At 40.5% G+C, this 26,054-nt stretch overlaps 1 protein-coding gene across 2 annotated transcripts; it reads left to right on the top strand.

The window, feature by feature from the left end:
- Nucleotides 1–188: 188 nt before the first annotated feature.
- Nucleotides 189–24,642, top strand: QTRT2 (queuine tRNA-ribosyltransferase accessory subunit 2). Of its 2 annotated transcripts, XM_077771857.1 has the most exons (9): nt 189–267; nt 3,827–4,047; nt 5,756–5,811; nt 8,062–8,138; nt 9,985–10,197; nt 16,049–16,248; nt 18,397–18,548; nt 20,636–20,753; nt 22,387–24,642. In XM_077771857.1, the coding sequence occupies exons 2-9, from the start codon at nt 3,848–3,850 to the stop codon at nt 22,616–22,618; spliced, it is 1,248 nt and encodes a 415-aa protein (XP_077627983.1). In that variant the 5' UTR covers nt 189–267; nt 3,827–3,847; the 3' UTR covers nt 22,619–24,642. The 2 variants fall into 2 exon arrangements, with proteins under 2 accessions (XP_077627983.1, XP_077627984.1); XM_077771858.1 differs by lacking the exon at nt 3,827–4,047.
- The last annotated feature ends 1,412 nt before the right edge of the window (nt 24,643–26,054 follow it).

The raw sequence follows: 26,054 nt of genomic DNA, 5'->3' as shown, positions 1-26,054 counted from the left end.
ACTCCCAGGAGGCTGTGCGCAGGCGGAACAAGTTAGCTCGGTAACCCATGGCAACGGCTGCGGTCCGGCGCCCTTACCGTCACTAGAGCTAGCTTTGAGATTACCTTTGCCTTTCACTGGCGCTCGGTGATGACGCAATGCTCCCTGATTGGCTCTGCATCGGAGGCGGTGGTTCAGGGGGCCGAGAATCCTGCAAGCCGGACACGTGGTGACGAACTGCGACGAGTTTGAGGGGTCCCGGGGCCAAAAAAGTTGGGAGTTGTGCAGGTAAGTCCCTCTTTTTTCTCATAAAATGGGGGCTACTGCGAGTGGATGAGTCGCGTCGCTCCCAGACGCTTACTGGCTGTGTTGCCTTAACGGTAGTTGTACTCCTGCCATGTCTCTCCTTCCCTTTTCTGGCTCTTCTGATGGATCTTGGCTTCTCTAAATCCAGACTCTCCCAAATCGTGTAAGCTTCACTTCACCTCTAAGAGAAGAAGGCCCCTTTTTGACTGGACTCTGCTCAAGAATCCAGTTCTCAGCCGGAAGTGTTTCCTGGAAGTCACAGGGTACCTGGGAGGGTTGGGAAGATCTCGAATCCTTGAGCTCAGGGCTTCGGGGGGTCTGAGGCCACTGGAGGTGACCCATGGAGTGAAGAAAAATCCATCCTTATTGACAGAACTTAGATGTTCCCGGGGACAGTACCTTCTAGGATAAATAGGTTTATAAGGCAGGGTGGTATCTTACAGTGGGAGCTTTGAACCTGGCCTTGTGGCTGACCTCAGGCAACTTGTTTAAAACAGCACGGACCCCCCATTTACTCATCGGCAAACTGAGAGTGATAGTACCTAAATCACTGGAGTGTTGTGATGATGAAAAATCCACATAAACATAGCACTTTGCCAGGAAACATAAAGCAAAGTAGATTTGAGATGGGTGGAAATGAGATCGGGGAAGCTCTGCCCTCAGACTATTGCAGAGATCATAGGACCCCTCTGTAACTTGAGTGCCCATCACAAGGTGATGGTTGAATAAATTGTGTCACATCCAAACTATGTAATATCACGAAGTAGTTATTTTAAAAGAGTGAGTTAATTCTGTGTCTCCTCTTTAGGAAAGATACCCATTTTCTCCTAGGAGAAAAGCAAATTGCAGAGAAATGCATACAGTGTAGTATTTTTCCATTTTTAATAGAAAACGTCTCCACCCAGGGTGCCTGGGTGGTTCAGTCAGTTAAGCGAAGCATCGGACTTTAGCTCAGGTCAGGATCTCCAGGTTTGTGAGTTCAAGCTCCCCATCCGGCTCTGTACTGACACCTCAGAGCCTGGAGCCTGCTTCAGATTCTGTATCTCTCTCTCTCTCTCTGCACCACCCCCGCACTCACTCGCTCGCATGTTCTCTCTCTCTCTCTAAAAAATAAACATTAGAAAAATTTTTAAAAACTCCCTTTCCATATATGAGTATGTTTAAATGTTCCTATGAGTATGGAGAAAGGTTGCAGAGGCTGGGAGAAGGGACAGAGGCAGAGAAGGAAGATAAGGGAAAACAGGGACAATAAGAACACTATAGCAATATGAAAAATATGACTATAAAATTGTATCATAACATTATAGTTAATATGTAAACGTTGCACATGTGTATGGACTAGATGGGACTCCGAACAGGCTGCCAGCCTAGTAGAGTACAACTTCTAGAGCCAGACTTCTATGATTTAAGTCCTGGCTCTGCCACTTTCCAAATGGTGACTCCATTAGCCTCAGTCTTCTCATGTGTAAAATGCACTTAATAATCACATCTGTCTTATGAGGTTGATATGATGATATATTTTAGCAGGGTTAATATGTAAAGGACAGTATATGCCCAATAAATGTTATTTACTGCTGTTATCATTATCTGAAATTGTTAACTTCTATTGTGATTACTGACATATTTCAGTTTACTTTTACCATCTTATTTTGCGTTTTCTATTTTTGATTAGCTTTTTGGTGTCTTTTCCTCTTTTTTGCCTTTCATGATAGTAACCAATTTTTCTTTATCATCCCTCATCCCTCCACAGTGAGTTCAGAAATTATGCATTCTGTATTAATCTTTTAATGTTTACTTTTAAAATTTTTAACACACATACTTAACAGTTTGACATTATTCATTATCTCTCCCCTCTTCCCAAATAGTGTAAGATTTTAGAATACTTTCCCTCTGAATAGTCTCTGTCTCATCTTCTGTTATAATTTTCTAGTATTTTAAAGTTCACTATTTCTGTGTATCTTTCTGAGGATTTTGAATTTTACCTTTCACAGTATCGGGAATAAACTTTTGTGCATTGTATCACAGGAGAACCCATCTCTGCATCTAAGAACATAGTGGCCAGTGTCCTCTAGAGCTCCCAAGAACTTAATGACAGACCTTGGGCTAAGAATGAAGAAAGCTATTTTTTCAATTGAGGAGAGAGTGGGAAGGGGAGATAAGAGAAAATGTTTTCAGGAGTGAGTGGATGATTAGTCACATTTGAGGCTCTTCTGTAAAAAGATGGAACTCCTAGAACACGTTTATTGTTTTCTTCCACAAGGATAGGACTAGGAGGTCCTGAGAGAAAGGTAAGTCTTGGAGGTCAGGAGTCTGGGCTTCCAGATCTAGCTGTTTCTTGCCTCTTGGAGAGTCCTGGGTCTAAGCTTGGAGAATATGAGTTTGGTTATTTTAGAGAACCAGTGGGTTTCCTTTCAGTTATCTTTATATATGTAATCATTACTTACCCTTCGTATTCTAGATAATATATTCACGTGGCATTTGGCTTTCTATGTGGCACCCTGTAGGTCATGAACGCAGTAACTAGTCCTCTTTCCTTTTTGGTTCTCAGATTAAATTATGTGCATTCTGATTTGGTTGTTCAGTCTTTGAGATTAGTTTGTTTGAACCTGACCCGGAGGGTGGATCTGTGCTGGTTATGTGGACAAAATCAGGCTCCAGGGTTTGCCACATAAAAGGGGCTAGTCCACCAAGATCCCTGATAAAAGTAATGCTAAATTGCTTATGAATTGCATGCAGTTTCTCACCTCTATTTGGACACAATATAAGAACAAATTGGCAGATAATGTCACCTCTCAGAGATGATCTCTGTTTATCTTTTCATGTATATTGTTCCATGCAATTTAATAAACACCTTTTTTTAGTGTTTATTTATTTAAGAGAGAGAGAGGGAGAGAGAGCATGCATGCACTAGTATGGGAGGAGCAGAAAGAGAAGGAGAGAAGGGATCCCAAGGAGACTCTGCCCTGTCAACCTAGAGCCCATTGCAGAGCTCGATCCCGTGAACCGTGAGGTCATGACCTGAGCTGAAATCAGGAGTCTGACACTTAACTGACTAAGCCACCCAGGTGCCCCTGGAACCTGCTTTCTTTATGTAACAACATGTTAGGAAAAATTGCTATGTTGCTTAGTATTCTCAAATTAGAAAAAGAAAAAAATGAATCAAATCAGAAATCAGTATGGCTCATACTGTGTGGCCTTCCTCTATACACATTTTCACAGCTGAAAGTTAGCATTTGGTGAATCAGTGCACACTCTTCTTTACTCCTGTCCTTCTGTTTGTTCTTCTGCAGCACAGACAAAAATTCCGTGACTGAATTTAAATGTGGTTGATGTATTCACTTTGCTCTAGGACTCTGGAGAAGGTATCTTATTCTGTCTGGGTCTTTTCCCATTTCTCTCTTCCTGCTATCTAAAACAGTTGTAGACTGGAAGTAGTAATAAATATGCTGTCATTCATCATCTTGTAGGGTTACTTTCCTTGTAAAATGCTTAGCCTTTAGATGTCATGGGACTCCTGAATTTATTGTTCCTTTCTTATCAGGACCTAGAGGAATCTCTTAGAATGAAGCTGAGTCTTACCAAGGTAGTCAATGGCTGTCGCCTAGGAAAAATAAAAAACCTGGGCAAAACAGGAGACCTCACCATGGACATTCCAGCCTGCCTTCTGTACACCAAGACCGGCTCTGCCCCACACCTGACCCATCAGACACTGCATGCTATCCACGGGCTTCCTGCCATGACTCAGCTTACACTGTCCTCACTGTAAGTGTTAGACCTGATCATTTAAGTACCAACTCTGACAGCAGCCTAGATGCTTTAATAAGGCATAGCAAAGAGAAAAGATATATATATATGTATGTGTATATATATATATATGTATGTGTATATATATATGTATGTAAAGATATATATATATATATGTATGTGTATGTAAAGATATATATATATATCCTTTATTGTNGGTTTTCCTCCTTCTCTGTTTGTGAATATATATATATATATATATATACATACATATATATATATACACACACACACGTATTTTTTTCCTCCCCCATGATCTTCTGTTAAGTTTCTCAACTTCCATATATGAGTGAAAACATACTATATTAGTCTTTCTCTTAGTGACTTTTCTCACTCAGCATAATACCATCCAGTTCCATCCATGTTATTACAAATGGCAAGATTTCATTCTTTTTCATTGCCAAATGAAAGTATTCCGTTATATATATACACATATGTATGTATATATACATATATATACACACATATATATACATACACACACACACACCACATCTTCTTTATCCTTTCATCAGTTGTTGGACATTTGAGCTCTTCCCATAATTTGGCTATTGTTGAAAGCACTGCTATAAACATTGGGGACGTGTGGCCCTAGGAATCAGCACTCATGTATCCTTTGGATAAATTCCTAATAGTGCTATTGCTGGGTCATAGGGTAATTCAATCTTTAATTTTTTTGATGAACCTCCACACTGTCTTTCAGAGTGGCTGCACCAGTTTGCACTCCCACCAACAGTGAAAGAGGGTTCTCCTTTCTTCATATCCTCACCAACATCTGTAATTTCTTGAGTTGTTAATTTCAGCCACTCTGACCAGTACGAGGTGGTATCTTAATGTAGTTTTGATTTGTAGTTCCCTGATGATGAGCAATGTTGAACATCTTTTCATGTATCTGTTAGCCATTTGGATGTCTTCTTTGTAAAAATGTCTAATTCATGTCTTCTGCCCATTTCTTCACTGGATTATTTGTTTTTTGGGAGAAAAGACTTTTTTGATTATATGTACAAAACTTTGTAGATTTTTAGAATGAAATCAGGAGAGAGAGATCAAATATTATCCATCATCTGGCACTAATCTAGAAGCCACAGGCCAGACCTATATACCAGAGCTGCTTCACTATTCTGATCCAACTGTACAGGTATGGTGGCTCTCATTGCCATTACTCCCAGAGATGACAGACAGGGAATGCTAGATAAGAACTAAACTTAGACTCTGGAGTCTGTCTTCATGCACCAGCCTTAAACTTTTCCCTGTATCTGCACATGTACTTGCTAGTACTATTTTATGCAAACAAAACTAATGGAGTTAGATCATTTTATGTAATGTACATATTGGCCTTATCCTTCATTGAAGAACCTGCTATATGATGAAATAACTCTGCAGTATTGTGTTACTAATACGGGAACAAGAAAATCTGGCATTGGAAGCACTTGATCTTTGCCAGTTTCTGTTCCCACAGAAACATTTATAAAGTGAAGACCTATACTCTGGCTAATGAACACAGCCTAATGAGTTGGAACTCTTAAATAATGGCAACAGAAGTACTCTGTTGTTCAAGACTACATCTACTGTCACATAGCTTGTTTCAGTGCAAAGAGTGGGTTTCGGTTGTTGCATAGAGTATCTGTACAATTCATTATCATGTATTTTTCTGTTTTGCTCACAGGGCGGAACACCATGAGGTCTTGGCAGAATATAAGGAAGGAATTGGAAAGTTTATAGGTAAAAATTAATTGTCATTTGTGTTTGTCTTGTGATGTATTAATTTGAAGTTTGGAGGTGCTATTGACTGATCTTTCATTCATACATTTACTTATTCGTTAATGAGCATTTATTTGGCATCTAAGAGCACACATTGGGGACTCAAAGATGAATAGGAATAGTTGCTTCCCCAGTGGAACTCAGAGCCTTTCTGGGATAAAGATAAACAGGTAATTGTAGTAGGTGCAGTGACCACATTTGCAGGATTAGGAATATGTCCATGTACCATGAGAGCCCAGAGGGAGGAGCACATAACTTGCTGGGCAGGGTGCATGTGAAAGGAGGTAAAACTAGATTAGAAAGGATTCTTGAGACAGAGGATAAGGGGTATCTTAGCTGAGTCCAGGAAAAGGAGTTAACCAGGTCAGGAGGTGGGCACAGTGGTAGAAGTACTCAGGTGTGAGCAGACACACCAGGCACAGAGCAAAGACCCACAGGTAAAAAGCTGCATGAGACATAACCTAACTTTCAAAGTAGTCTAGCCATGTTTGAGCCTAAAACATAAAGCAGAAGATGAAGTGTTTATATATAGCTATATTTTCATATGTTAATATTTATTATCTTTTGTTCCAGAAATAGGATTTTATATGCAGATGTATCTATCCATTTGTTTATAGGAAAAGCTTAGCAGTGCCAGCTAGAGAATCAAGTCTTCTGTAGATAACTTTCTCCTGAAGCTTTCTCCCAATATCTAAGACCCACTTAAGTGAATGAAAATTTTGTTTCCATTGGTTATTCAGTCCTCTGCTTCTGAGGGAAACTGTATGATAACTTGGTGGTGGTCACAAGGCCCTGTATTTCAGTAGAGCAATTTATGTAATGTTTTCCTTGGACTGAAACCAATTTTAATATTTTTTTAACGTTTATTTTAGAGAGAGAGAGACAGAGTATGAACAGGGGAGGGGCAGAGAGAGAGGAAGAAACAGAATCCAAAACAGGCTCTAGGTTCCTAGCTGTCAGCACAGAGCCCGACGCGGGGCTCAAACTCAAGAACCATGAGATTGTGATCTGAGCTGAAGTTGGACACTTAACTAACTGAGCCACCCAGGAACCCCTGGACTGAAACCAATTTTAAAACCAGCTTTAAAGTATACAATTATAAATATATAGTATAAATATATATATACTTAAATATGTAATTGTAAGTATATAAATGTACAATTGAGTGAAAATAGCTAAATAAGCTTTCTAGGGATTACCATACTAACTGAAATTGTGGAAAATAGGTGGGGAACTGTAGAGTTGTTTTTATTTTTGTTTTTATTTTCTAGTTTGCTTTATTTTCTTCATCTTTTTTTCAGTGAAATCCTTTTTTAGTAAAAAGCAGGGTTGCATATGAAATTTAAGCACATATGGTTTAGTAAGCACTTTTTTGGATTTTTTTTTAATGACTGTATTTTTGACTAAAGAACCTCAGAAATTGTCATCTTAAGTCCATGAAACTTACTGAGAATTTGATCCATTTTCAGTATCCTCTAGCTTCCCTGTAATTCTGCCCTGAAGTCCCATGATGTTTGATGGGTTTGTTATTAATGAGATTACCTTTGTTATTAATGAGACCATATCATTTCATCTTTCCAGTAGCTAGTTCCTTTGGATGATACCTAGAACGAACATACTTGATATCAAATTTTTCTTCAGAACAAATCAAGTAGGGTCAACGTGCCACTAAATACTTTTACTGTATCTCATACTTTAAGATACACTTTTTCTTTGTAGCACCTCTAGTCATTTGATATGAACCATTAATTCTTTTTACAGATGAGTAGGTTTTATTTTATTTATTTATTTATTTTAATTTTGTTTTTTTTGGTGTTTTATTTATTTCTGAGAGAGAGAGAGACAACTTGAGCACGGGAGGGTCAGAGAAAGAGGGAGACACAGAATCTGAAACAGGCTCCAGGCTCTGAGCTAGCTGTCAGCACAGAGCCCGACATGGGGCTTGAACCCACAAACCGTGAGATCATGACCCGAGCCAAAGTCAGACGCTTAACCGACTGAGCCACCCAGGCACCCCCAGATGAGTAGGTTTTAAAGGTGACCTTTTCATTCATGTTGACAGGCCTCTTAGAATTCTAAGATCGGGTATGAACAGTTTACTATGTTTAGAGTTGCTTTATCCAGCAGTATACTTATAAAGCTGCACTCTGTTACAACACAGTGAATTGTTGATGTAAGTGCTTTCAAGAGTTCTTTTCTGTGTCTATACAGGCATGCCAGAATCGCTCTTGTACTGTTCCCTGCATGATCCAGTCAGCCCCTGCCCAGCTGGTTATGTAACGAACAAGGTGTGTTCTCAGAAGGGCCTCCAAGGCTGGAGCTTTGTCCCAGATGGTCAGCCTGTTGTATCTCTCCAGTGCTGGATCCCACCGTATGGGTTGCTAGCCCATTCCTGACCTCAGACCTTCCCCTTATTTCTATGAATATAGTGGGATGGGTGGTTTATAGGAATTAGAGCCTGGTTGCCTGTGGAGGGGGTTAAGGTAAGGAATATGTCCTCAGCATTTTCATTGTTGCAACAGATTGGGGGATGAAGGAGGGTCAAGTACATGGCAAAAAAGAGAAATTGCTGTGATGGTAGAAAGCAATAATTTTTTTATGCCATGCTTTATTTGTAGTTTTAACAACCTCAGGAAGTGCTAGGAAAGTTGCTGATGAGTGTTATCACATGTATAACTATATATAGTAGAATCTCAGTGTAATACTGCTTGCTTTTAGAACAGAATTTGAAGAAGCTGGGTGCACAGCCAGAGATTTTAGCTAGTGAAGAACAGTATCAAAAGGACTTCGTTAAAAGTTTTCACCTGAGGCATGGCACGTTGGTCTTGTCCCTGGGGACTACATTCGGGCCAGGCCCTGGTCTAAACTGCTGCATTACAAATGCAATTACTCTTCCTGCACCTGCTTCATTGATGTCAACAATGTCTCCTAATCTTGCCTAAGTATTTTAAATTATTCTGCTTTAAACTTTATTTTGTAATTTTAATCCAAAAGATAATATTTTTACTTCTGTCATCTGCCTACTTGCAAAGGAAAGAGGATTCATTTAAACAGTGTTCTTTTTTTTTTTTTTAATGTTTATTTTTGAGAGAGAGAGCAAGAGAGAGCAACATGGAGTGTGAGCAGGGGAGGGGCAGAGAGAAAGACAGACACAGAATCTGAAGCAGTCTCCAGGTGCTGAGTAAACTGTCAGCACAGAGCCCGACGCAGGGCTCAAACCTATGAACTGCGAGATCATGACCTGAGCCGAAGTTGGATGCTCAACTGACTGAGCCACCAAGGTGCCCCTAAATAGTGTTCTTAATTAAGCCTTAGGCCAGAATAAAAAAGATGTATGTAGCTTCCCGGTTTATGTCCTTGTCAATCTCTTCTAAGAAGAAAGATACTGTAGAGGAAGGAGTAACCAAGAAAGAAACATTGTATAGAGATGCTTATGTATTATCTGACTATTTTTTTTAAATCTGTATCTAACTCAATCTAGTAAACACTTAACTAACCTTCAATACTATGTAAGAGTCTAGACTAGGCTTTTGGGGTACAAACATGAATTGGGATACTCTAGTCAGACAACTATACAATGGTGTGATAAGTATTACTTTTCTATAAAAGAAAGAAGTACAAATTGCTGTAAGAGCTTAGAAGAGTGAGTGATGGATTATGCCCAGATAGGCTTGGAGAGCACAATACAGTAGATGATATTTCAATTCTGTCCTGAAGGATGCAGTAGTAGTTTACCAGGCAGAGAAGTAAAGGAAGGGCATTTCAGGCAAAAGGAACAATGTGATCGAAGACAGAGAAAGAGCGGTGTCTGCTGTATATTTAGGAACAGCCTGCATGGGGTGGGGTCTCAGAGAATGAATGACTGGGCTAGAGAGAATAACAAAGAATTCTTGGGGCTAGCTCAGTAGCTGGCTCTGTGGCCACTGCAGAATTCTCTAAGAGCTATAAGGTCCTTGGAAAATTGGAAGATGGTGCAGGAAGCTTCTTGTACCCACCATATCTAGGATATTAAATGGCCACCATGTGTCCATTTGTAAAGAAGAATTAAATTCACTATTGCTTTACCATTTTATTATTATCCTTTTTGTTTGCATTTTACTCTTGCTGATTCCTCGTCATTTTGTTCCATGACAGTCTGTGTCTGTGTGGGGTGTTGGGGGACGAATGGAGATGACTGCGTCCAAGTTCATGGCAATTCAGCAGACCCTTCAGCCAGACTGGTTTCAGTGTCTCTCAGATGGAGAGGCATCTTGTGAGGAAGCAACTTCCATAAAAAGAGCCAGAAAGTCTGTTGATCGATCACTTCTCTTCCTAGATAATTGTCTCCGGCTGCAGGAAGAGTCCGAGGTAAGGCTGTACTGCTCACCACTCCTTTCTGTTTGAAACCCTTACTCATTTATGTTCCTTTTCTCCTTCTCCTGCTTCTCTGCTTCTCACTTCTTGCTCTCTTTTACTCTCCTATTGTCTTTTTCTGAGCCATAAGTATTCTTGCTCTCTAGGATTCTGTCTTAGGCTCCTTTTTGACCCACTCTGGATTTTTTTCCCAGGCAGCCTCCCCTTAGGTTTAATTGCTGAATAATTCTGAAATTGCATGTATAATCAAAATCACTCTGCTTAGCTTCAGAATTATATAAAGTGGACTTTAGCCGAGTTGTATTAGAATATCCCTCACATGCACCTCAAACTCAGAGGTAACCAAACTCAGTATCTGATCTCCTCAGAGCTCTTCTTTTCCTCTGTTTCTCAGTTCATAGAAGCCACCAAGTTCCTCAGCCCAGAAATTGAGTCTTTCAAGGCTCCATTTAATACCCAATTTAATATTCAACTGTTTGCTTCTTCTTGATTCCTAAGAATCCTTCTTGATTTCTAGGATCTGCCCCCTCCTCCCCTTCCTTCTTATCATCACCTAGAGGCATAATAACCTCATCATCTCGTATGTGGACAATTACGTTTTAATTATTCTGTCTCTGTTTTCACTTCCATTCAATCCCTCTTCAGCCCTGCTGTCAGAGATCTTCATAAAACACAAATATGAGCCTACATGCACTTCCCAAAAATAATTTAATAACTTTCCATTCAGCGTGTATGTGGCAGAGACAGCCTGCTGTGACCTGGCCTCTGCCCACTCCTCTAGCTCAGGGCTGGCTGCAGCTGGCACTCTGGCCCTTCCAAGTCACTTGCAGTTTCCTGCAGTGTTACCCTATGTCATTCTGCCAGGGCTGTACACAGACTTCCTTCTGGACTATTTCTTTTTTTCTTATCTCCAGTTGTATTCCTTCTATTGCTTCTAGATCTGGCTCATTCCATTCCATTCATCGTTCTAGGAAACTGTCCCTGACCCTTCTAGGAAGTTCTGTTCATCCTTTGCCACCCCTTTCATTTGTATGTGGTCATATTATATAGCTCAAGTCACATTGTAGTACAATGATTTTTTTATTATATTGTGACCTTAAACTCAGTTTCTCGGGGTCATTTTTGTGTCTCCATCATGTAGTAGAATGCCTGACACAAGGACGCCCTCGATAAATGCTTGTTGGTGGCGGCTGGTTATGACAGGGTGGGGAGGAGGAAGCTGTGGCAGTAAATCAGAGAACCTGACAGTAGAGTGAGTAAAGCTCACTAGGAGAGAGCAAAGCTGATGAGAGAAGAGAAGATGTGACCGGAGGGGAGAATTCAGCATTGACATCATTGATGTGGAGTAATCCTGAGCAATGGTCAGGTCCCACTGTGGCACAGCACATTGAGTCTGACGGACATTGTTGTCTTAAGTTTACCGGTAAAAACTATAATTGGCTAACGAAGTTAGTATACATGAAATGATCAGAGGAAACTTAGTTGTCATTCTGAATAGAACACTCAGTATCTGCAGTAAGAGTTCATCGTGGGGACATTGCCGTGGGTCTTAATTGTTAGCGTTGCTCACTAGCAATTGTTTTGAGCCGGTAATTATCCTTGTAGGATGAGTAATGTTTGCATGAGTAGAAAGGAGGACAAGGACTGTGACAGCATGATTATTAGAACAGCTGGATGAGCCTCAAGCCCCTCTCCCATGCGAGTCAGCCTTACCATTTCATATTATTGCTGTGTGTTGGTCCCTTTCGCTATCCCTATAATCATGCTATTGTCTTGACATGATTATTACATGGTTATTACTCTTACATGTGTCCAATTTTTTTTCTTGAAAGGGAACTTTTTGTTACTTTTATGTACAGAAAGTGCAACAGCACACCCTTAGCCCAGTTTCGTGGCCACTTCTTTAGCCTCTGCCTTTTCCGACGTGGCAACGTGCAACATCGAGTTTGGACCCAGATGTCGCCTCCCCGGTGATGGTAGATCTCATCATATCTGTCATCGTAATCGGTCCTGATGGTTTCCAGCAGTTTAGCCAGAGCTCCTTTGTCTTCCGAGTTAACCTGTGTGAAGGCGACGTGGTGCAGGTCTTCCTGTGGGCCAGATGCCCCTGCCTGGCCTTCCCCTTGAGGGTGCAGTAGAGACCCTCCCCATCTTAGGATACATGGCAGGCAGGAAGACAGCTCAATAGGACCCACATCACGTGCAGTCACTACCAGCTGAGCCGTTTTGTTTTCCCCAGCTCAAAGGACAGGTGGCCTCGTAATGGGGACAAGCCCTTTGCCGGCAGCTTTCTTAGCCCAGACCAGCAATCTCTGCTTCTCTTGCTTTGTCTCTAGTCTGTATTTGTGGGCAAGCTTAAGTGTTAACTAGCTGTGTGGCTGTCCAAGACCAAGGTCCCGGGTAAACTGGGTAATTGTGAGAGGTACTTTTAGACATTTATAGAGAAGAGCCCTTTGCTGCTGCAACTGGACAAAGTGCATGAGATCCCTTTTGGGCTGGATGTTCTGTCTGATGCCAAAGTTCTTGGGCCTTTTCTGAAACAGGGAATTGACCACCTTCTCGGACTCCTCTTTCATGACAGGAGAAGCTAGAGTTACCTTCTTCCCCTTAGGCTTCTCTCCTTCCAGCTTCTTGGATGGCTGGAGGAGAGAACACCTATATTCCATTTTAGACAATAAGTTATATGATTATACTTCTTACATCCATGAAAGGAGGTTTTTCAGATAGGGCTGTGTCAGTCATGGAAAGGGGCAGGCCTGTGTAACCACCTACTTTGTATATCTGCATACCTCTGCCTCACTGGATCCTCTTACTCTTTTTTTTTTTTTTTTTAATGTTTATTTACTTTTGAGAGGAAGAGAAAAAGATAGAATACAAGCAGGGGAGGGACAGAGAGAGAGGAAAACACAGAATCCATAACAGGCTCCAGGCTCTGGGCTCTCAGCACAGAGCTCGATGGGGGGCTCAAACTCATGAACCACGAGATCATGAACTGGGCCACCCAGGCACCCCTGGATCCTCTTATTCTGAATGCCCTTAAATACTTAAATACCGTTGTTGGCTTTCTTTTCTTCACATATTTCCTAGGTCAGGGATGGCAAGTGGGTTTCATCCCAAGGTGCTTGGAGCTGTGCCTGGGTACAGTAGGAAGAGTGTTATCTGTCAGCCCCATCTGCCATGGGGAGCGGCAGCAGTGCGCCAGGCATCTGTCATTCTAGCCGGGCAGTCACATTTGTGTCACACGTGTCCAGAACTGTAGGTTCGTGTACTCAGCGGCTGATACCTCAAACTCACAATGCACAAAACAGAAAGATCATCTTGCCTCACCCTCCACTGTTTTCCTGGAATTTCCTATCTTTGCTCTTCTCATCCTCTCCCTGGACTTCCAAAACAGGAGCCAGGAGTCGTCCCAGACTTTTCACCATCTCCTTGGGCAATTAATTGGTCAAGTTTGAGGATCGTACCTTCTGATGAGTTTTCAGATCCTTCCCCCAGCCCCTTCCCCCACTGCCACCACCTTAGCCTGGATCCTCTTGGTCTTTTACCTGGATTATTAAAGTTGCCTCCTACCCATCCTTTAGCCATACTTACTCTTAACTCATTTCTCCACACAGCAGCCCAAGTGTTCCTTCTAATTGTGTCCCTCCTGCTTAAACTGAGAAGCGAAATTCCCTCTTCACAGCATTCCAGGCTCCTTCCCCAATCCTCTCTTCTACCAGAGAGCCACTGTCGATTCGTGTGTTTCCATGCAAACCTTACTTTTTAGTTGCATACACATAGTTTTTACATACATGCATGACTGTGTGCGGTTCTTATTACACGAATATGATCATATGTTCAGAAATGTGCTTGTTTTTGTTTAGCAATATCTCAGAATTGCATTTCTTATCAATGCATATGTTGTTGTATTCACTGCATCTTTTTAAAACACCTGAGTAGGAAGCCATACTATGCATGTATCATAATTTAAGCCTTTACTCTATTAATGTATACTTGTTTCCAGTTTTTCATTATTCTAAATATTTTGTGAATATATATACCTTATTGCTTATGAATGAATGTTCCTGTAGGAGAGATTCTTTTTTTTTTTTTTATTTTTTAAAAAAGATTTATTTTATTTGTTTGTTTATTTATTTTTGATAGCAGTGGGTTTTTTTTTATCTTTAGTTTTTAATTTACATCCAAGTTAGTTAGTATATAGTGCAACAATGACTTCAGGAATAGGATCCAGTGATTCATCCCCTATGTAAACATTTTTTTAATGTTTATTTTTGAGGGAGAGAAAGAGAGATTCTTATAAGTAGAATTTTAGGACATGGGATAAAAGCATCCACATTTTGACAAGCTTTGTTTACTTGCTCTCACAAAAAGCTGAATTTTCACTTTCTTTTGTTATCAGAGTATGTGTCATTTCTCTAACACTTTTTCTTCCACTGTGTCACTATCTGTCTTTTAACTGTTTTGTCAGTGTGATGGGCAAAAATGGTACCTAATTGTTGCCAATTTGTATTTCCTTACGGGTGAGGTTTAGTTAGCTCTCCATATGTGTACAGGGCATTCACATGTATTTTTCAGAAGTTCCTATTCACATTCATATATCTGCCCAGATTTCTGTGGGGTTGTCGTTTCCTTAGAAGATTTGTTGGAGGTTTTTCTATGGTATAAGTATAGTATGGTATCTCTTCCGACAAGCAGTGAGTTCTCCTTTGCCTTTGTTGAGAGTATATTTCACTAGGGAAGTTTTGATGATTTTGTACTCAAATATGTTAGCCTTTTTTCTTAAACTTTAGCTTGCTTAGGTAGGCCTTCCTTACCCTAAGATTATAAAAACTTGACTGTATCTTTCAAGTATGTTTAGATTATAGGGCCCTGTGGGATTTATTTTTGAGGCTGGTGTGCAAGGTAGTTTTAATTTTTCCCAAATAGACAGTTCGTTATCCCAACTGTAAAAGTTCTTTTTTTTAATGTTTATTTTTTATTAAAAATTTTTTAATGTTTTATTTATTTTTGAGAGAGAGATAGAGACAGCATGAGCAGGGGAGGGTCAAAGAGAGAGGGAGATACAGAATCTGAAACAGGCTCCAGGCTCTGAGCTAGCTGTCAGCACAGAGCCCGACGCAGGGCTCAAACCCATGAACTGTGAGATCATGACCTGAGCCGAAGTCGGACGCTTAACCAACTGAGCCACCCAGGTGCCTCTAATGTTTATTTTTTAGAGAGAGAGGGACAGAGTGTGAGTGGGGGAGGGGTACAGAGAGAGGGAGACACAGAATCAGGAGCAGGCTCCAGGCTGCTGTCAGCACAGAGTCCGACACAGGACTCAAACCCATGAACTGTGAGATCATGACCTGAGCCAAAGTCGGGCACTTAACCAACTGAGCCACCCAGGCGCTCCCCAGCCATAAAGTTCTTTAAGTCATCTCTAACTAAGAGAGTTGTTAGTTAGTTAGAGCCTAAACAGGCCTGAATAGTCATTTAAACAAAACAGTTCTTTTTGTCCTTTCCCTCTTGTACTTGCTCAGTGTATGTTAATTTAATCTAAGCTCAAACATGACTACATGTGCTGATTGCCTCAGTTTCTCCTCAGTCTTTTCTTATTTATTTGAGTGGCTTTCAAATGGTGGTTTTTGGAGCCCTAAGGATTCTCAGGAAGGAGGGAGCTCAAGTTGTGGTGCTTGGAGACCTAAAGTTGTCAGGGAGGAAGGAGCATCTTCCCCCTTTCATGCTTCAGCTGTAGTAGCTGCACTGAGATCTCTTCTCTCCGTTGGTCTTCCATGTAAAGTTCATATAAACGAAGGTCTCCACTGCTGGAAACAGTTAAAAGCATTGTCTTTTCTCCCTTTAGGTCCTTCAGAAAAGTACCATCATTGGAGTAATTGAAGGTGGAGATGTGGTAGAAGAGAGGCTGAGGTCGGCACGAGAGACAGCCAAGCGGCCTGTAGGTGGCTTCCTTCTGGATGGCTTTCAAGGGAATCCAACAACCCTGGAAACTAGACTGTACTTGCTGTCATCAGTCACTGCAGAGCTGCCGGAGGACAAACCCAGGCTAGTGTTCAGTTAGGACTCAGGCCACGCCTCGTGGGCTTCAGAGCAAGGGTGCTGGTGATTGCATGTTATGCTGAGTCTCTACATGGGCATGTCTTTTGATGAACTGATTATGTCCTTTCTGGGCTCAGAGGAAGAGTTTCCATCACAGCTGTCCTGCCTTTGATTTCAGAACATAGACGAGGACAATTGCCATGTGAACTAGTTTATTTGATCCTCATAAGGGAGGGCAGGTGTTATACTGTTTCCCCTCATTTTTGTGCCAAGTGCAACTATTCTTTATCCATTATAACATGGCCCCTGGGGATAGGAATAAAGTCATGTAGAATTCTGGCCTTAATCAAGGGAAGTTGAGGACAGATTGGGGGTGACTAGCAGAATGAAGGTGGGCTGTAGTAATAATAAGAACCTGGAAGAAGTTCTTAGATTTGAGGCAGGTAGTTAGTGTCATTTTTTGAAATCAAGGGGACTGGCAACACTAATGGGGCTAGTTCTTTCCAGAAACACAGGATTCAGTATGTACTGGTGTAGGAGATGACCTACAAGATTTAAAGCTAAAAATCCCAAGGTTCCTAGTGCAGCTGATGTCTTTCTTATTATACTACCACCATATTTGTTTTTTTTTTAATCTCTAGTTTTTTATCCAACGTGGTATGAATATTCATGCTTTTTTCCTACAGATCTATTTAGAGGTTTGATTATAGGATGCTGCATTATACCTCTTGGGCTGTTGGATGGTATATGGTATATGTAAATTTTACCACTTAAAAAAAAAATGGCAGGATAACTTGCAATAAAGTATATGAATCTTATGGACAGCTTGATGAATTTTCACACACGTGTACAGCCCTGGGACACAGAGGTGAACAGCCAGACCAGACACTTCCGCCAGCCCACCCAGCACTTGTCCCATGGTTTTAACCTAGCTCTCTTGTGTTCATTGCTCACCCTCCTGTGCTTATCTCGTTCTGGTGCAGATAACAATTCAGCACTAGTATTTCCATCATTTTCTAGACTTCTTTGAGCTAAGTGCTCACAGATGTCTGTTACTGGATTTGAGTGCTGGGATTGTTTTTCATCCTATACGTGTGTAGAAATGCCAGCTTTAGTTGGAGAGGAGTTCTAAAACATTACATTAGTTGAAGGAAACTGTAGTCAGAAAAAATGGCGTATATATAAATGTTCTGGTTATTTAATATTACATAAGACTTTTTTGGACTTCTCTCAGAAATAAGGGAGTCTGTAAGCTTTTCTCTGCCAGTTCATAAAAGGGACCATGGGTAGAAAAACAAACATTAAGAAAAGCAGCCAGCCAGCCAACCCTGATCCAGGGTGCCTCCCCTTCCTGTGTTAGTGGCAAAATCTGGTTGAGTGTGTGATTAACTCTCCCAGAATGCCTTACCCATTACCTCTGAAAATACCACCTCAGTCCATGTAGACTTTTTGTTACTAGAGAAAATACAGAAGAATAAAGAAAGCCAATTAGAGTTTTAGATCCTATGGGCAGAGTTTAAATTCTGAGAGAGTTGCTTTGTAAATGAACCTATGAAGAATACAATAGATAAAAATGTCTTTCCTGAACCAATTATAAGAAAGAAACTATAGGGAAAATACAGTTAAAACATGGAAAGTATTTGAGGGGGAAGTAAAGCACACAGCTTTGCACTCTTTTTTTTTTTTTTTAAATTTTTTAAAAATTGTGAAGTATAGTTGACATATAGTTTGCACCCTTAAGAAAAACCTGTGGAGTATATAGATAGGCTTTAAAGTTCAGTCGAAGGCTAGGGAGGTTGTTCGGAAGTAATGGGGGGTGGGGTGGGGACGGAAACTAACCTTTACTGCACTTCTCTTTGGAACCTGAAACTACATACACTGTGTGTTTTTACAAATACCTCCTTAATCTTCATAAGACATCTGTGAGGTATGCATTACTGATCTTGTTTTTACAGTTAGAAAACTAAAACCCAGAATGGTTAAGAGACCTTCCCAAAGTCACACAGTAAGTAAATAAAAGGCAGAGCTGGGATTCAAGCCCAGGCCCCTCTGCTGCCAAAGCCCTACATTCTTTCCACCATGCTTTATTATCTGTTGCCCGCCACGCAGCCTGGCATTGTCCTCATGTCACTGTTTTTACTGTTGTTTTCACAGGCTCATCTGTGGAGTCAGCCGGCCAGATGAGGTGCTCAAGTGTATTGAAAGAGGAGTGGATTTATTTGAGAGTTTCTTCCCATATCAAGTGACCGAGCGGGGATGTGCCCTGACTTTCAGCTTTGATTACCAGCCGAACCCTGAAGAGACGTGTAGGTCTTCTGAAGTTAGTCTCTGTGATAGCCTCGAGTATCTTCTATTTCCTCTTCATTTTTGCTTTGAGTCACAAGCCAGAGATATGTGCATACTGTAACATCAGCCTTTTATAAAACTACATTTTTGTTTCTTATCTGTATGCTCTGGCATGTTGGCACACAGAACCCGGTCAGTCCTTTGTGCTATCACTGTAGCTCATCAGTTATTTGGAAGTGATCTTATAGTGAGCAGAACCAAGAAAAACAAAATGCTTTCTATTAACAATCTGAAAAAAGAACAGTCAGAGTGAATAGTGATGAAAATCTAAGGACAGAAAACCTTTGAACTGCTTAGTAAAAGTTAATTCAGTTTTTCACAAAAGAGTTCTTGTCTGCTTTTTGCCAACCCCATGCTATCAAAATACAGAGAGTCTTACCTCATCTGATACTAGTGTTACTTTTGCTTTTTTGGGTTTTTGTTAACACATGGAGATGTGAAAGCTGTTTTCCTCTGCTAATATTGCTTTGAAGTACCACCATTTTCTTTTATTGTCTAGTTAGAAGTCAAGAAACTCAGCTCCAGAGTCTGACATTTAATTGACAGTAGGAAAAGAACTGGGATATGGGATACAGGCGTCAGGCTGGGGTCCCAGTTTCTCAGGGGGCTGTTGCCTGCCCAGTCCGCCCGCTGGCCTTCACAGGGGGCTTTCCCTTCCCGCGTCCTGCTGTCCTTTGAGCCCTTCCTCTGTCACCACCAGCCTTTAACTCAGGCCAGAGACTTCTTAAAGGTTCATTTATTCCCCAGAAGTTATTAAAATTTCATCCAGAAGATGTTATAGTTTTGTAAAGCCAACTAACCATTAACCTAAATTGAATTACTTCTGGAAACACATTGGTTTGCTCAAATTCTTACATAAAGGAGGTCAGTTTTACTATCCTTTAAACTGACCAGAATATAATGTATGCTGATGGAAAAGCATACCACAAACTCTATAAATGTTCATTTACAAGCTTAATTATTTCCACAAGGACATGGGTAAGCATTATTCTATACCATGAATATGCAAAACTCTACAAAGAACCTGATATTGAATTCTCTGGAACAAACAAATTCCTTTTTGGCTAGAGAAAGATGTTTCTTCATGATTAGGAAAACTGAACACTTTCCATTAAAGTATTAATAATCATATTTGTGTATGTATGTGTGTACAGTAAGTTAAAGTCTTTTGCCAGTTACAAAGTGAGAATTACAAAGGAGTAAGTTCCCTGTATAGGAGCTAATATAGTTCCCCCTAGTGACAAGGATTTTCCAAAAAGCCAGGGCGTTATTGTAGTTTCTCACATCAGCATACAAATTCATGGCAGCAAAATTGTAACAGCCTCAATGCTGAGGTCACTTCTCTTTTTTTCCTTTGATCTGGACAAAATTATCTTCTTAGTACTGTCTGTCCATTCTCCTTGGGTCAACCCTGAACTTGTTATTACTTCTTCCCAATAATACTTCTCTACTTGCCCCTGTTCAGGACAGCTGGCTCTTTGCATAGTGACTGCTGTTTCTCTTATAAATCCAGAAACATTCTTTCTTAAACAGTTCAAGGGAACAAGTCCCCAGTTAGTTCTGGATGATCTGAGTTCCTTCCCAGGACTCCATACAGAATACATAAATTAAAACTATATTCTACTTTTAATCTATTTGGAGCATAGGCAGTTACAAGGCACAATTAATTTGTTGTATGTACATTATGATGAGACATAACTCCCAACACACACACATAGATTTCCAACCCCCTCCAAACATGTACACACACACACACACACACACACACACTCTCACTCCCCATCTGTTTTCTTAAAATCATTCTTTGACAGTAAGATTATATATTACATACTTGTAACCATAGTTTGCTTAGACATTGTTGAATCTCCAAGTTTTGATATTCTAGAGAATATGACAGTGATCATCTTGGTCCATATTACTACTTTCCTTGTGTAATTTCCTTAGGATAAATTCTCATGGACATAAAATAGTAACTAAAATAAAAATCTCCCAATGGCCACTCTTTATCTGATTTTCATTCAAGACTTTTTGTTGGTTTGTCCTTCAGTATTGCAACAAAATGGGACACAGGAAGAAATAAAATATGTGGATCAAACTAAGAAAATTAAAACAACCAGTTGCAACCAAGAAATTACATCATTTGAAATTAATCTGAAGGAAAAAAAGTAAGGAAATTTTTTTAAGTTTGGATTTTGATTTCTGACTTTTTAATTTCAGTCTGTTTTAAAAGTTTATGTAACTGTTCCCTTTTCAGTTTATGACTTCATAAAATATTTATAGTTGGATATTATTTAGGCCTTCTCAAATTCAGTTCCAGAAAAACTCTTTTTTTTCTACAGATGAATTTGTGTACTTTGTCTTGTCAGAAAACCAAGGCTAGATAACGGTTGTTTTAGAAGAACTGTCAGAAAGATTAGGCCAAATACATTGTATGGTATCTTTTACTCTTTCCAGTTACTTTAAATAATGACAGAGCAAGATAAAGATTTCAAGATAAAAAACAACAAAGTGTTTAAATTCTAAGGAACTTAGGTCATCTTGGTTATATACAGATTATAAATCTTAATAAAATATTTCCCTCTATAAAGAATGAACTAAGAGATCTTGTAACTTTGTATTTGGCCTAAAGTGGTAATTACTAGTGAACTAGTGACGGGTATTTCTGTGAGTTTGGTACTCTCACTTTAGTGCTGGGGTGTTTTTGGTCTTATGTGAAGGAACATTCTAGGGATTCAGACTTATTTATGTCTATCTAATAATAGTACAGACTTGAAAATTTATCAGAGAATATGAAAATCCTCAGTCTAATCTATATTCTAGATGAGCTTCTTGATTGTAGGTCTGAAATGGTGATGTTTACTACATTTAACTTCTTGGAAAATGGCCAGTGAGGTTCATTTCTGTTTTTAAAATGCTAGGGTAATATGAATGGGTTACTACTAAAATTCCCTTACACTATAGATTTAACTGGAAATTATAGTTTTCTTATTGTCAGTACTAGACCTAAAGTTCAGATCCTCACACTGCTCTTGACTCTATGACCTTGGTCAAGTTGTTTAACTACTTAATAGCTGAGAAAAAGTGACACGTGTAGTGCTTACTATGTGCCCAGCAATGTCCAAATCCTTTGCTATATCTACTCATTTAATTCTTACAATAAGTCTCTAAGGTAATAAGTAACTACACGTATTACCATTACAGATGAGAAAGTAAAGACACAGAGGGAGGTTAAATGACTCGCCTAGGTGAGTTGAGCCAGGCATCAAACGTAGGCATGGTAGCTATGAGGCCCTTCCTCTTGACCCCCCTGGTAGTCTTCATCAGGAAGTGACAATAAAAAGGCCTGTCTCCAAAGGTGGTTGCAGAGGTGAAGTGAGACAGTCTACGTCAAAGTGTTTTGTAAACCACAGGAATCTGTGCAAGTGAAAGGTTGTATATCGTGTCTTTGGGTCCTAGTTCTGGTGGCGAGTGGGAGAAAAGTGCCATTAATCACAACAGCGTTCGCTATCATTGTGTGCCCTTACAGTGTGACTGACAAAGCTTGGCCTGAGGGAGTGACCACGTGACTCTCCTGGTGCTGCTGCGTAAGCCTCAGTCCAGGACGTCTTGCCTGGCAGAGGAGGACTCCCGAGCCTGTGTTAGCTTGTCACCACGTTGTCATCTTAAGCAGGTGGCTGGCACTGCATTTGCCAGTGATGTTATTAACTGTTGGTTATGTACCAGCGGAACAGATAGCCTAGGCTGCAGATTTCTCATATTCCTCACTTTCTGGAGTATCATTGTAACTTCCTTTCTCAGGTACCAGGAGGACTTTGATCCACTTGTGAGAGGGTGTTCCTGTTACTGCTGTAAGAATCATACTCGTGCGTACATCCACCACCTGCTGGTGACCAACGAGCTGTTGGCTGGGGTCCTGCTTATGATGCACAACTTTGAACATTATTTTGGATTTTTCCACTCCATCCGGGAAGCACTAAGAAGTGACAGACTGGCACAGTTGAAAGAGCTCATCTGCAGGCAAGCATCTTGAGACCTGGCACACGCAAGTCAGACTCCTTACACCAACACTGCCCCACTGTTGTCAAGCGGGAAGAAGAGAACAGGAAACGATCTTAGCTTTAATCATTTGTATTTGAGAATAAGGTCTACGCAAATAAGGAATGTTTGTATCAAACTCTGCCTACATGAGAATGAGATTTCTTATAAAGACTTAAGTGACCACAACTGATCAGAAAGGATTAAACCATGACCTTTAATATTTCAATGCCTTTTTTTTTTTTTTGAGAGAGAGAGAGAGCACGTGCGCACACACACGTTCACGCAAGTAGGGGCAGGGGCAGAGGGAGAGAGAGAATCTTAAGCAGGCCCCATGCTCAGCGCAGAGCCTGGCACAGGGCTCGATCTCAACAACTGTGAGATCATGACCTGAGCCAAAATCAAGAGTCAGACACTTAACCAACTGAGCCACCCAGGCACCCCTCAATGCTAACTCTTAGTCATTGGACATTCATTTAGTCACAGACTAAGGCTTTAGATGAGAAAGGACAGCCTTGAAGCAGGGTTGAGGAGATTGTGTGGGTTCATTGAGTTAGATCAGAGCTGGAAAGGAGGTGATTGGTCATGAGCAGCATGACTTGTAGACACATGGCTGTTGACTATAAAAGCCATCTGGCTGATTTAAGAGTTTCCTAGTTTTAATTCTTATATTCTCAGGGGCCTCTTGAACACTTCTGTCTTCCAACCTGCCCCAATACTGCAGTCAAGCAGAAGAGGTTCTTGGGACTTAACCAGGCCTGCATCTTCATGGAATGTGGGGCTTACACGTTGCTCCTATGATCAGTCTCCCAGGACACACTCCTTCCTTTGACCACATGATCTGTGTGTGACTTGTCTGCCTAGAACCCATGCAATGACCTTTTATAAGCCAAAAGTTTGCCCAGATGCTTTTGTCTGGTCATACAGATCCACCGTGGTCTACCCTTCAGGCTCATTAATAGTCTAACCACATGACAAGTGTAGCCCCATCACTACACATCATTCACTGCTCACTTGGATGGAGCCCTGGCCTGGCAATTATAAGACTGCGTTTCACTTCTCCTCAGCTGTGACACCTGAGCAAATCACTTCACTAACCTCTCCTTGCCTATTTCCTCCTGAGCAAACAGGTACAGGCATGGTGGATAGCACCTATGGACTCTAAAATTCCATCTAGCTCTAATGACTGGGGAACAAAAAGTTTTAGATTGGAGTCAGCATTCTTGTGTCCTTGTGATCACTGTTGGCCTGGTGAAAAATGCAGCAGTGTCAGAATCAGACAATAGTAGAGAGGTTTGAGAGCCCAGAAGAGATTGACCTGTGAATTTTCAAGTGCTTGGTGAATTGGCATCAGCAGATCCTGAGGCTGGGAAACCTTGGATCACCTCTGATTCTGAGTTTTTTCTGCTCTCACCAAAGGAGTGACATTCATGTTGTTGGTGCGACAGGTGATTTTCATTTTCTTTAGGCTTTCCTCTATTCGTCATGTTTTCTGTAAGAATACATACACATGTGTACACACACAGCTTTTGTAAAAACAACCAAAAAGATGCCTTTGTTTTTATAGGAGCATGGAATATATTTGTTTTACATTATTAGAATATATTTTGCTGTTTGTTCATTTCAATGGGCATTAAACATTGTGTTTATTATGTGGTTACTATGTTTTTATGTGTCAGGTATCAAATTTTTTTTTTTATTAATGGTTTAGGAAGGTTTGTAGCATTCCTGTAATCTCTCTGCCATGAATGGCAAGGGTATTTATGAAAGTTTCGGCTCTCAAGGAGCTGATTGCTTTCAAATAGATTAGACTTATTCATATGATTGTATTCTGTTCAGTGCCAAATCTATTGTTAGAGGAATATTAATAAATATCCCAGAATCCGTATAAAATTTATGAGTTTTATTTATGTTCAAAAGACTGAATATCCTGTCCAGCATTGTTCATTTTTCTGGGTCTTTTTCTTATTAGCACATTTGAAAAAAATGTTTCCTTTAATGTAAGTCTATTAAAGCCAATAGCCAATAAACACTTTTAATTAAAAAAATATACTGTCTTCTTTTCTGTAAATAGTAGTGAGTCTTAAACAAAACATTAAATTTCCATGATACTAGAAATTTTCTCCACTGGGAAAAAGATTTTTTTTCTACATTTATTTCATGTGCACTTACTGTTTTTAGTGTACTTAACACTGAATACAGAATCCAAGGAGATTCAACAATGTACCTGTCTCTTTAAATTATATAATTAGGGGCCTTAAGACCATGCTAGCACATAATAAAAATAATAACCACAACCTAGGGAGCATTTTTAATGTATCAGGCACATTAGGTAAGTGCTTTCCGTATATATATCTTGTTGACCCTTAGGACGTGGCTGTGAAGCGCTTATATTATTATTCCTATGTTAAGAACGGAATTTCAGGAAGGTTGAGTAGCCTGCCTGAGGACCTACCAGGAATTTCTGGAAGTTCCCGCAGTTTGCCTAAAGGCCTACCACCAGTCAACCCCCAAGTTAAACTTCAGCTGCATCTGACTAAAAATCTGCTTAACCATTACACTAAATGGCTTCTTAGGACTTGCCCCTGGGTTGAAGGGGTTTAAGAGAAGGGAGGAGAGAATAGAAGGGCCACATGGCCTGAGGTGAGGGGTGCTTCTGGAACTTTACTGCAGCTTGGCCCTGGCTCCCCCCCCCCAAAGGGAGAATGGCTGGCACTGGCCTATGTAGCCCACAGTCCCATGCTGGCACCTGTAGGTGCTCAACGTGAATTGCCATTCCATGTCCCCCAGTTCCTTTTGCCCCCAGTATGGGGACTCTAATCATGTCCTGAATGGCGTTGAAAGGGTTGGTTTGCCATCAGTTCAAGTGGACTCGGAATCAACAGATGTCTGAGGTGTCCTATGTCTTGGGGGAGCGATTCATTATTCTCTGGGCAGAAAGGGAAAAGATTCTTCTAAAATATTTTTTAAGCCAAATACTTGTGTAATTAAAGCATTTTAATAAAAATTTCAAACAAAGATCACCAAAAGGTCAAGATTAGAGTGTGTAAGCAACTATCTTATCCAGGATGGTTTTTTTTTCTGTCAAGGCAGCTTGGAGCTCACTGAGAAACCACAGAGTTAAATGATTATCCTATGCCTTCCTGATTAGGAACAGGCTGCTCTCTGCAGTTTGATTAGTCTCGCTCGTAGCTGTGGGATTACAGCTTATTAAAACTGACAGTGCTGTGGAGGGCAGGGAGCCAGGAAGGTCAAACTTACATGCTGAGCCAGCCACCAGCAAGGCTCTGCCTTTACCTGAAGGTTTTTTGTAATTGGCATTCATTTTAATATTCTTTTTCATTTCATTCCCTTTTTTTCAACATTTGGGTCTCATCCTCATTTTGCACTTTTCTCTCCCTTCTTTCTCGGGAGAGTCCCTGACTTGTGAC

The sequence above is a fragment of the Crocuta crocuta genome, unplaced genomic scaffold (assembly GCF_008692635.1).
Source record: "Crocuta crocuta isolate KB4526 unplaced genomic scaffold, BGI_CrCroc_1.0 scaffold56, whole genome shotgun sequence".
Lineage (NCBI taxonomy): Eukaryota > Metazoa > Chordata > Mammalia > Carnivora > Hyaenidae > Crocuta > Crocuta crocuta.
The sequence above is the reverse complement of the archived record's forward strand: the minus strand, read 5'-3'. Positions and strand labels throughout refer to the sequence as shown.

Coding starts and splice junctions, on each gene's coding strand:
- QTRT2 (XM_077771857.1), top strand. CDS start 3,848: ATGAAGCTGAGTCTTACCAAGGTAGTCAATGGCTGTCGCCTAGGAAAA. Junction 5,812..8,061: donor AGGAATTGGAAAGTTTATAG/GTAAAAATTAAT, acceptor GTGTCTATACAG/GCATGCCAGAATCGCTCTTG. Junction 20,754..22,386: donor ATTAATCTGAAGGAAAAAAA/GTAAGGAAATTT, acceptor TTCCTTTCTCAG/GTACCAGGAGGACTTTGATC.